At 37.4% G+C, this 12,031-nt stretch overlaps 1 protein-coding gene across 2 annotated transcripts; it reads left to right on the top strand.

The window, feature by feature from the left end:
• The first annotated feature begins 386 nt into the window (after positions 1–386).
• On the top strand, positions 387–1,646 carry LOC105226772 (uncharacterized). 2 transcript variants are annotated; one of them, XM_011205934.3, is made up of 3 exons: positions 387–1,022; positions 1,086–1,151; positions 1,209–1,646. In XM_011205934.3, the coding sequence occupies exons 1-3, from the start codon at positions 431–433 to the stop codon at positions 1,283–1,285; spliced, it is 735 nt and encodes a 244-aa protein (XP_011204236.2). In that variant the 5' UTR covers positions 387–430; the 3' UTR covers positions 1,286–1,646. The 2 variants fall into 2 exon arrangements, with proteins under 2 accessions (XP_011204236.2, XP_011204155.2); XM_011205853.3 differs by having other exon boundaries at positions 1,086–1,627.
• The last annotated feature ends 10,385 nt before the right edge of the window (positions 1,647–12,031 follow it).

The raw sequence follows: 12,031 nt of genomic DNA, 5'->3' as shown, positions 1-12,031 counted from the left end.
ATGATTTTTTTGTCTGGGGTCACCAATATAGACGCGTGCTATCTCTTTGACAGTTTTATTAGAAAGGAGAAGATTTAATGACACATCAAAATATTTACAGTGTTGCCATAGTCGATTGACATATTAAAGTACTTAGAATAGAATAAAGGATAGACAACATGTCAAAACGCATGGTTGCATTGATAATTAAAAACTAATTATTATTTATGGTGTTGCCACATATATATACATTCTTATTTCAATACAATACGTTAATATCAATATTTTTATAAAATAAATCAAAAATGCTTACAGTATTTAGGGAAAATGTACCTAAACCTCAGTAGTAATAATAATAAGCAGGTTCTTTGTTTTCTTTCACGTACATACAGACATATGTATATTTCAATACAATAAGTTAATATCAATATTTTTATAAAAGAAATCAAAAATGCTTACAGCATTTAGGGACAATTTACCTAATCCTCATAGAAATTGTATCCATGAAATTTTGAGTGTACTTGTTTGCCACGACAATGATTTGAAGCGCATAAAAACGGAGTTACGTAATCTTCAGGATGAATTTAAAGAGTGTGTGGATAAAATAAATTTTGGGTTTCCGAGAGAAAACAAAAATGAATGTGAAGGATCTGAGAAATTTATACTTTTAACTCGGAAAATTACCACAATGCACGATGTAAACGAATGTTTTTCAAAGAAAATCGAAGCACTTAAGAAAAACAGTGAAGAAATTATTAGTAACGCACGTCAATGCATTGCAGATTTAAATGCCGAAAAATGCAAATTCAGGCAGTTTCATGAAAAAAGCATCGATTACTTAAAACGATATGCCATAAGATCGGATGATACAACTGTCATAAATAATTGTGAAAGGGATATTTGCGAAATGCATAAACTTTTTGTCAAAGAAGTTTCTTTGATAAAGAAATGTGAAACAGAGCTGGAATCATTTTTTCAAATATGTATTTTACAAAACAACAGCAGTTGTTGCTGCTTCAAAGATTATAATTGGTTACCACAAGGTATGGATGGTGAAGTTTTCTATTTTTAGTACATTTTTTGTATCTGTATATTTTATAATGAAGGTAAAACCCTCCACATAGTTGATGGCCTCGTTGAAGAAATAAAATGTCTAATGGGCACAACATTAAGTAAAGCTTTTGCTCAGTTTTATGTTCATAATTCAGCAGAAATTAAATCATTTTTAGCGTCATATCTTATGAACATTGAACACAATGAAGAAGTACTTCAAGAAAAATTAAATATTTTTGGAAACTTGACTTGAATTTAATTAAAATTGTTTATTCATAATTATATTAATCTAAATGTATATTTGTTTTTTGTTTGTACACCATATATTGACCCAAAAGCTATATGTATTACGCATTCAAACCATCACTACAAAAATTATTTATATTGTAGTTTGTCGCACAAAGAATGCTTTAAAATATCTGAACTGAATATTGGTATGGTATCCACATTTAATAAAAATAATGTACATGTAGAAACATTTCGATTCATATAGTATGATATGACAGGTGAAATTATTTGTCCTTGAAGTGGAAGGTCATTTCAAAAATAAAATGATTCAAGTAAATCTTGAGATATCTCGATGGAACTTCATACACATTTTCCTTGCATCCAAGCGTGGTTGGCAGGGATCAATCCCCCCGAAATTAATGCGATTAAATTTTTTTTAATAATATAAATATGCTTAATTGTTTTGATTTTATGAAATTTTAATAGACAAATTGAACGCTCTAACGTGGACGCATATTTTGTTTTGTTTCATCTTCGCTTTCTTCGCTTCCAACTTTGGTCGTAGTTCAGACACGGCAACTTTGTTGCTCATTTTCGGCAATTCCTCTTTTGGAATTGCCCATCGCGTTCACACACAGCAACTCCATCCCATGTATTTGTTTTTGTAGGCTGTGAAGCAAGAGTACTAAAATACTAAGAAGAATGAGAACACAAAGCGAATTGCCCGAGCACGAGCAACTCGGTGCCCTTCTCCTTTCCTCGTCGCTCTCTCTCCCACAAACTACGAATTGCCGCAACAAAAGTTGCCGTGTTTGAAAGACGACTAAGCATGCAAGTTTGTTTTGCCATTTCCTTCTTTGTAAATTTTAATAACGGTTCTTATTTCGCGCATATGATCACATATTTAATCAATTTTGTCACTTTTGAGGTGCGTTTAACAGCGGCAAGTTCGTTAAAGTTAATTTGGTTAATAATATTGTTAAGTTTGCTGGAATAAATAAAAAGTTTTAGTTTATTTTATTGATTAGGTAAGTAAAGTGCAATGTTATGTTGTTAGAAAGAAGTTGTGTTGTATTCGTAGGCATACTAATTTTTTTTTTAAATAGTTTTGTGATGTCGAAGCGTTGAAGCAACAACACACTTTTCAAATACTTGGAAAAAAACAAAAAAATGATGATAGTGCTAAGGAACCAGAACCAGATCAATGTTCATCAGTGTCTACTGATAGCTCAACTCCTATTATTCCTGTCTCCGCCACTACCAGTTCTTCTGGAGACGAAACTACGTTTAACCCGCTTGACAAATTGGATTTAGGATCTTATGCTAATTCAAAACAAAAAATTGATGAGGAACTAAAATATGCGTTATTGAAAAAACCCTGGGTATCAGAGAAATCTTACAAACTCCCAATCACAGAAGACATTTGAAATTTCAGCCCAAATGGTTCGATAAATTCTCCAGGCTGGTCTATACCTTAAAAAAGCTTGAAGGTGCTTTGTGCAAGTTTTTCGTTTTATTTGCAGCTGAATGTGCTGGGAAGGGAGCACACCAAAGACTGAGCTTATTGGTTGTGAAACCATTAAACAAGTGGAAAGACGCGATCGCGGATTTTAAGCGGAATGAGCAAAGCAAGTATCATCAAGACTGCACATTATTTGCTGATAATTTTATAAGCGTATATAAAAAAAAAAACAAATAGACATAAGGAGTCAACTAGGCATCGCGCGATCCGCTAATATTGCCAAAGGTAGGAAAAAAACTGGTTTCCATTGTTGAAACCATTAAGCTGTGTGGACAACAAGAATTATCATTAATAGCGGGATTCTGTAACCAGTCTCTAGTCTCTATTTGAGACATTTTGAGGCAAAGTCTCAATTTGAGACTAATTACTATTCGCTAAACAGTCTCTAGCGTTAGTCTCAAAATATTGAGACCTGGTAGTTAGCCGGTCACAAAACTAAAAAGAGCTCTTGTCTGCCATTTTGAATATACTGAATAGAGATCATCATAGATATTAATCGATTGTCGTATTTTTATAAGTTGTAAGCAGCTCAAACACGAAAAGGTTAAAAATAAATCAATTTTACATAAATTTCGTAAATATTATGAAACAAAGTCAACATATATTCTTATTTTTATTGATAACTATGTTTTTTGACGATGTTATAGAAAATTTAATATTTGTTATCGGCATATTTATTTCCATTGAAGTGTAAAAACATCTCTGAATGATGAAATGTAATAGATTTTGTGACTGTCACTTACAGAATAGCAAAATCGTCTCAAGTCTCAAAAATTGTCTCTAACTCAAAATCTCAAATTTAGAGACTTGAGACTGTCTCACGTTACAGAATCGCACGGTAAGAGGAACTTGCGATTTGGGATGTATTAAATTCAATGAGTCTGAACCAGATATTAATGATGGTAATTTTCGAGCTATATTACGTATGCGTCATAAATGTGGCGATATAGATTTGAAGCAACATGATGAAACTCTGCAGTTAAATGCTACATATTATAGTCCAACTATACAAAATGAATTGATTTCTGTTTGTGGTGAAATAATTCAAAAACAACTGGTGACGGCTATTAATAATACTAAGAGTTTTTCCTTGCTGGCTGATGAAACAACGGATATATCACGACAGGAACAAATGTCCATCTGTGTAAGATACACCGAGCTCCACAACAATGTTTATATCGTACGAGAAGATTTTCTTACATTTGTTACTGTTACAAGCACAACAGGAGCTTCTTTAGCTCAAACAATTCTGGGAAGTTTACACAATATGCAAATTGACTGTAGTTATTTAGTTGGACAAGGCTACGATGGTGCTGCAAGCATGAAAGGCAATGTGAATGGTGTGCAGGCAATAATCCGAGAAAAATATCTTGAAGCTCTCTATGTGCACTGCAGCTCTCATTCGCTCAATTTAGCTTTGTGTCACTCATGCCAAATTCAACCCATCAGAAATGCAATTGGCATTATAAAATCAATAGGGCTCTTTTTCAAATCCTCCGCCAAACGAACAAATTGTTTAACAGAATATATTAAACAAAATATGCCAGAAACAAAATGGAGAACATTAACTGCAATGTGCGAGACCCGGTGGGTTGAAAACCATGATGGGCTGCTGAGGTTTAAAGAGATTTTTAAAGCGATTGTTGGTGCATTAGAAGAATTAAGTGGTAATAGCGATTGCGATACTTCATCAAAAGCATCTTCTTTTATAAGATCAATATCAACTAGCGAGTTCGTGATAAGCTTGTGCTGCCTAAATTGTATATTTGCATATACCTTACCATTATGCAAAACTCTTCAAACAACTTCATGCGACTTAGCGGCTGCTGTGCAACACGTCGATCTCATTATAAACAAATTTAAAAATATGCGTACAAACTTAGAAACAGAGTTCGTAGATATTTTTAAAGATGCTGAGAACGTGCTTAAGTTTCTGGGTGAAACAATAGCGTTGCCTCGAATAACTGGGCTACAGCAAAACCGCGCAAACATAGTTGAAAAAGATCCAAAAAAGTAGTAGACGAGACGGCGAGCGCGACTGATCGAGCATCAAAAAGAAGCCTTGTTACTTTTGAATTTTTCGTTCACTTTTAATTAAAATACATTTTCTTGTTCAAATAAACTTAAAGCTACATTCAAATAAACTAAAAGCTACATTCGAATAAACTAAAATCTACATTTTGGGGGCTCGTCCATAAGTGAAAATTTTGCTGTGTGTGATTCGGGATAATGGCGTCGCTTGGTGCGTTTGAAAAGTTACATGAAAATCTAAAGCGTAGCAGAAAAGAGGCTATCGCGGCGTTGCACAAGTTCGTGTTTGAAAGTGACGGTGGCCGAGCAAACCGCAAACGGTTGCGCGAATTTGAAGGATTTTTGTTTGATGCCAGCGACGAGGCATACTTACAAAAGTTAGCATACGTAGACAAAAATTTAAACGAAAACGACCTCGCTTGCATATGCAACATTTTAAGTATAAATTACAAACGCGAAATTTTAAAACATTACATATTTGAAAATCTTCAAAAGAGACGCTTGTTATGCGCAGGCGCTAACGACGACGACGGCAGCGACAGCGCTAACGAAAACGAAGAGAGCGACGACGAGAGCAACGACGGCGACGGCGCAAGCAAAGACGATGCAAGCGACGTGGCAAGCTCAAAACACAACAACGATCGCGTAAATCAACGAGTACAGACTATGGGAGTAAATTCAACCAGAACAACGAATATAAGAAAAAATATTAACGACGATTGCTTTCTCTCTTTTGCGAATGAGGGTGAAGCGAATATAAATACAGACGCGGCGAGAAATATTACGACACAAATGTCACGGTTTGCTATTAATTTTCGAGACATAGAGGATTCGGTGAGAAAATTTGACGGCACAGAAAAAATACCAGTTGAAATATGGATAGAAGACTTTGAAGAGACAAAGGCAATTATGTTTTGGGACGAATTTCAAAAATTTATGTTTGCTAAAAAATCGCTTACAGGACTTGCTAAACTTTTTATATCAAGTGAAAGAGGTATCACGTCGTTTGGTAAAAAATGTAATTTTAAACCAATGGGTGAAATAGAAAAAACATTAAAAATTGACGATGACTATTATAATTTGTTTTTCCAAGTGGTGGCAACTAAGTTTTTGGAAGTAGATATGATTATCGGTGCTGACTTTTCTTTATTAGCTGAAATAAAAATTAACCCTTCAGGACTTAATATAAGAAAATTGAATAGTGAAAATGAAAATTAGGCGTTTTCTGTGTTTAACATTGAAATTGAACCAGAAAGTGGTGATAAAATAAATATTGACGTAGGTGCTAGTGCGTATGCTAGACAAAAAGTTTTTGAACTGGTAAAAGACTACAAACCAAATAAGTGTAAATCTACCAATGTGCAAATGAACATAGTTGTTAAAGACGAAAGCCCAATATTTTGTACCCCACGCAGATTTCCTTTTAGTGAGCGATGTGTTGTAGACGACCAAATTGAGCAATGGCTTAGTGAGGGTATAATTGAGATATCGGAATCGTCAAAAAACGCGATGGTACATCTAGGCTATGTGTGGATTACCGTAGATTGAATAAGGTAATCATCAGAGACAGATTTCCACTACCACTGATAGAAGACCAATTGGATAGACTACAAGACGCGAAAGTCTTCAGTACAATTGACCTGAAGAACGGTTTTTTTCATGTCCCTGTGGCAAAGAGTAGTCAAAAATACACGTCGTTTAATACGCATAGTGGTCAGTAGGGTGGGTCGATTCCGGACTTTTTTCGATTCGGTATTTCTAATAGTGCGGAAAAGTTGCCTTAGTACTTCCTGATTCCAATGCAACTTTTTGTTTTGAGATCGGATTGCATCTTCAACCCGAACCTCGGCCTTGAAATTTCGGAAATTCGCCTAAAATCGTGAAATTGTCTACCTAGCACCTGAAATACGCATCTCATGGCAAAATGTATAAAACAAAAGTTATTTGTCACGTCATTTGCTACCGAAATGGTATAAGTGATCATGGCCGTAGGACGAACCGTTCCCGAGATACGAGCGAAAAGGCGGCGCGCCACAGCACAAGGTGAAAATCGGCACAAGGTGAAAATCGGCTTGCGGCCACACTTCTTGACGTTGATTTCGCCGAGTGCTATCACTCACATTCATTCACCTACGCCAAAGGACACGTTCGGATAGATCTCCACACAAATATTTTTTCATCGAGTTCCTTCACTCTTGTCGGTGATTTCGCCGAGTTCTATCACTTACATTCATTTCCCTGCGCCATACGACACGTTCGGACTGGTCTCCACATAAATATTTTTTCATCGAGTTCCTTCACTCTTGTCGTTGATTTCGCCAGGTGCTATCACTTATATTCTCTCAACAAAACACAGAACTCAAAATGTCTGTATCTAAATTTAAATTTAGACAGAAATGTCCTGTGTTTGGCATATATCCGTACAATCTCTCTGAGTCCCAGTTACCTACTTACCAGGATGTTCTTTTGTGTTATCAGTTTGAAAGATTTGGTATAGGGCGACTCCGAGGCGACAACTATGAACCGAGGAGTAAAGAGGTTACAGAAATAGTTGCAAAAAAGGTTGAAAATACTTTCAAAAAGTCATCTATTCCGATAGTTTCACACACCAGAGTTGTACAAATGCTCACCACATACCATAAGAAATTTCTGACTCTTAAAAAAATGTTTTTAAGGAACCCAATAGGTTTGAGCTCTAAAAGAGACGATTTTGTCTCTTCTGCCGGAAAATTATTTGACATCGCTGCTTGTAAATGCATTTATTTTTCTTCTTGCACTTGTCCAAAGGAAAGGAAAGTTCCTATCAATGAACAACCATTTCTCTTGGACCAGAGAACCACAAGAATTGGTCGCATTGGAAGTGTTGATCTACCTGAAACAAAAAAGATTACAAAGAAAAATGAACGTAAAGAAAAGCTTTCAAAACATCATTCAACATCAACACTTACCAGAAAAGTATCAGCTAGAACACGTGACCATTCAGATCAGCCAGACTCTCATACAGACGACAACAATGTAGGCGCGTCGCACATTGATTCTTCGAAAAACGATGGTGATGATGAATTTTCTCTTTCATCCTCTAAAACCAAACAAAACACACTAGTATTACAACACACTGCTTTAGCTGCCCAAAGATTTGGAGTAAGTGATAGAGCAGCGGCCTTGATTGTTTCATCGGCTTTTCTGGATGCCAAAAAAGCAGGTTTGATAACAGAGGATCAGGCTAGCTTTGTCACTGACAAATGCAAGATTAGCCGGGCAAAAAAAAAGTGTTGGTGTTAAGCTCCAGAACACCGAAAGTATTGACTCCGTATATGGGCTGTATTTTGACGGCCGCAAAGACAATACACTTACACAAGTCAGCGAAGGTGAAAAGTACTACCGCGACACTGTTAAAGAGGAACATATTTCTCTTATAGCGGAACCTGGTTGTCATTACTTTGGCCACGTCACTTCTCCTTCCGGGTCAGCTGAGGATGAGACGCAAGCTATATGGCAACATTTACAAGACAATTCAGTTGATGTGGAACATCTAGAAGTTGTCGGTGCTGATGGCACCAACACGAACACAGGTTGGAAAGGTGGAATCATTCGGAAACTAGAAGAAAGAATAGGTAGGCCATTACAGTGGGTTGTTTGTCTTCTACATTTCAACGAACTTCCATTCCGTGCTCTTTTCGAACACATAGATGGTGTCTCAAAGAGTCCAAATACATTCTCTGGCGACATAGGTAAACTGCTCCCTGATTGTGAGAAGTTGCCTGTTGTCAAATTTGAAAATTTTCCATCCTGCCAATTACCTTCTGAGGTTATTAATCCGACCCAACTTAGCACAGACCAAGCTTATCTCTATAAAATATCAGAAGCTGTTATTTCCGGTCAATGTTCCTCAGATTTAGCGTCGATGCATCCGGGTAACATGTGCAAATCTCGCTGGCTCACCTGTGCAAATAGAATTCTGAGATTATACATTTCTACTGACAAACCAACAAAGGAAATAAAGATTTTGGTCAAGTACATACTTACAGTTTACTCACCTTTGTGGTTCTCAATAAGATTCAACAGTTCAATCAAAGATGGCTCGCGCCATCTCTATGCTGCAATTCAAAGGTCGAGATACTTACCCGCTAAACTGCGCAAGGTTGTCGATTCATCCATTCAACAGAATGCTTTCTTTGCTCTTCCAGAAAACATTCTCCTTAGTATGATGACTGACGAACGGACAGAAGTCAGAAAGTTGGCCCTTGACCGTCTTCTGGCAGCCAGAGAAGCAGAGTCTGACACCATAAATGGAAGAGTTAGATGTAATAAAGTGCCAAAGCTGAATTTCGAAGCTAATACTTATTACGATATGATTAACTGGAAGACTATTACCTTGACTGTTCCACCAGTTCTTTGTTCAGTTTCTAACGAAGAACTCATAAAAGGGCTGTCGGGAGACACTGCAGAGGTATGGAAATTTAGTGAATTCCCCTCTCACACCGTGGCAGTCGAGAGAATCGTCAAACTGGTGACAGAGGCATCTTCTAAAGTTATTGGCCACCAATCTCGTGATCTTTTTATACGCTCTACACTGAAATCTAGGCAACAAGTGCCAAAGTTTAGTACAAAATCTGATTTTATCAATAAATTTGACACAGATTCAGACTAAAACAAGCCTGACATATGGTTGGTTGGTTGAGTTGGGCTTGGGAGGAACCCGAAGAGCAGCTACCTCCACGCGGTGGGTTCTGGGTGACCAATACAGGTTAGCTGAGAGCTGCAACAATTTTGACCTTGCGCTGTGGCGCGCCGCCTTTTCGCTCGTATCTCGGGAACGGTTCGTCCTACGGCCATGATCACATATACCATTTCGGTAGCAAACGACGTGACAAATAACTTTTGTTTTATACATTTTGCCATGAGATGCGTATTTCAGGTGCTAGGTAGACAATTTCATGATTTTAGGCGAATTTCCGAAATTTTAAGGCCGAGGTTCGGGTTGAAGATGCAATCCGATCTCAAAACAAAAAGTTGCATTGGAATCAGGAAGTACTAAGGCAACTTTTCCGCACTATTAGAAATACCGAATCGAAAAAATTCCGGAATCGACCCACCCTAGTGGTCAGTATCAATTCTTAAAGGTGCCGTTTGGTCTTGCAAATTCGCCGAGTGTTTTTCAGCGACACATCACCGCAATATTCCGTGACTTAATGCGAAGCGGCTTTGCACTGTCGTACATTGATGATATCATAATACCAGGTAGTGATGAAAGTGAGGCTTTGAACAATTTAGAAAAAGTGTTTAATGTATGTAGAGACCATGGACTGCAAATAAACTATAAAAAATGTCAGTTTTTTAAAAGAAAAGTAGAGTTCCTTGGACATACAATTGAAAATCAGCAAATTACGCCTTCCCAAAGTAAAACCGAATCCTTGTTAAAATACAAACTTCCACAAAACCTGAAGCAATTAGAAAGTTTTCTAGGGTTAGCTAATTACTTTAGAAAATTCATAAGAAACTTTTCGACGATAACTAAACCGCTTAGTGATTTAAGAAAACAAAATAGGAAATTCGAAATGAGAGAAGAGCAAATAAAATCATTTGAGACGGTGAAGCAGCTTTTGAGCCAGAAACCAGTTTTGAATATTTTTAATCAGCGTTATGAAACAGAGGTGCACACAGACGCGTCCGCCGATGGTTACGGTGGCGTACTCCTACAAAAATCACCAGAAGACGAACAGTGGCACCCTGTGTATTTTACATGAGCAAAAAGACAGCAGATGCAGAGAAGAAATATTCGAGCTATGAGCTAGAGGTGTTAGCAGCTATCGAGGCGTTAAAAAAATGTAGAGTCTATTTACTCTGTTTGCACTTTAAATTGGTGACAGGCTGCAAAGCCTTTACAAAGACATTGGAAAAAAGGGATCTGTGCACCAGGGTGGCTAGATGGGTACTTTTTCTGCAGGATTACGACTACGTAAATTATTCAAAATGCCACTTTTACTTTTTACTTTTACTTTATTTACGAGTGGAGCGCGTCCAGCTCGAAGAGCACCAAATACAGAACTGAGGCTTATTCTAATTATTAACTACCCTGAAGCTATCTGTTGCTGTTGCTGCCGCCGCTGCTGCGCAGCAGTTGTGGTAATTCGAGATGGTATTTTGCAGGCGTAAAAACAAATATGTGCTGATGGTATTGGCAGACGTGAGAACGTATAATTACCGACTCAGTCCACGCGCAACTTTTGGATGCAACTTAAAACTTGTTATTTCCGTTCATGTTGCTGACTCAGGCCACGCGCAATATTTTGGGCTCCTTCAATTACGTTCTTGCGTCGCGTGATAACTCCTCCTCTCCTAAGTGAGGGACGTCCTCGGACCTTTCTCTTGACACCTGAGTGATGTTTTCTACTACTCTTACTATTGCAGCCTGTTGCTTCAGTTTTTTATAGAATGTTATTATGCAAAAAGGCACGGCGATAATTATTATTACCATGAGAATTATTGACGTCGTTGTCAATCCTTTTTCATACCCATCGGTTAGCTGTTCCATCAGCTGGCGATTTATCAGCGCCCGATGCCGCAAGTAAGGTAAGCTCATTATGTTATCGTGTCCAGTTATATTTATCCGAGTCGCCCAAGGGATTTCAGCTTCCTTTATTTGAAGGCCATTCCGGTTAACGAAAGTTGTTTCATTTATACTCGCCTTATCAGGAAACATTACCAGGTAAGTACCTTTTTTTTAGCGAAATGGTCTCGCTCTCAGAAGTTACCGTGGCGGTGGAGTCGTTTATGATGACCATACCATCATCAATTTCTTGTAAGGGATCTAGTTCGCCAAATGTTGTTCTACACTCTGCGGTGACGGCTACCAGTTGTTGAGCGCAAGTTGTTATGTTCGATTTTCTACAAAACTGCATGACAGTCCCTGCACAGCCATCCAAGGAATAGATGTCTTTACCACAAATCGCTACGGAGTTGTCGCGTAGTGATAGCATTTTGTTGTTGTGAGCTACTGGTAATACAATTTTTCTTTTACACATAAGCTTAGGTCTAGGATACTTAACTAGGAAGTGAAAAAGGTTATTATCATGAAATACTTTAAACTTAGAGACTAATAACAAATCAGTTACAGTTAAGTTGTTGAGAGACTCGGTCTTCAAGATTGAATCAATTTCAATATTATCAAAAATGATTGGGTTTAATAATCCCAACTGTGCTGTGCTGTCCTAGTTT

The sequence above is a fragment of the Bactrocera dorsalis genome, chromosome 2 (genome assembly GCF_023373825.1).
Source record: "Bactrocera dorsalis isolate Fly_Bdor chromosome 2, ASM2337382v1, whole genome shotgun sequence".
Lineage (NCBI taxonomy): Eukaryota > Metazoa > Arthropoda > Insecta > Diptera > Tephritidae > Bactrocera > Bactrocera dorsalis.
Note: the sequence above shows the minus strand (reverse complement) of the source record. Positions and strands in the feature narration are given on the sequence as shown.

Excerpts from the sequence above, each read along its gene's own strand:
- LOC105226772 (XM_011205853.3), top strand. The coding sequence starts at position 431 with ATGCTTACAGCATTTAGGGACAATTTACCTAATCCTCATAGAAATTGT. Across the intron at positions 1,023-1,085 it reads TTATAATTGGTTACCACAAG|GTAAAACCCTCCACATAGTT; the intron begins GTATGGATGGTG and ends TTTATAATGAAG.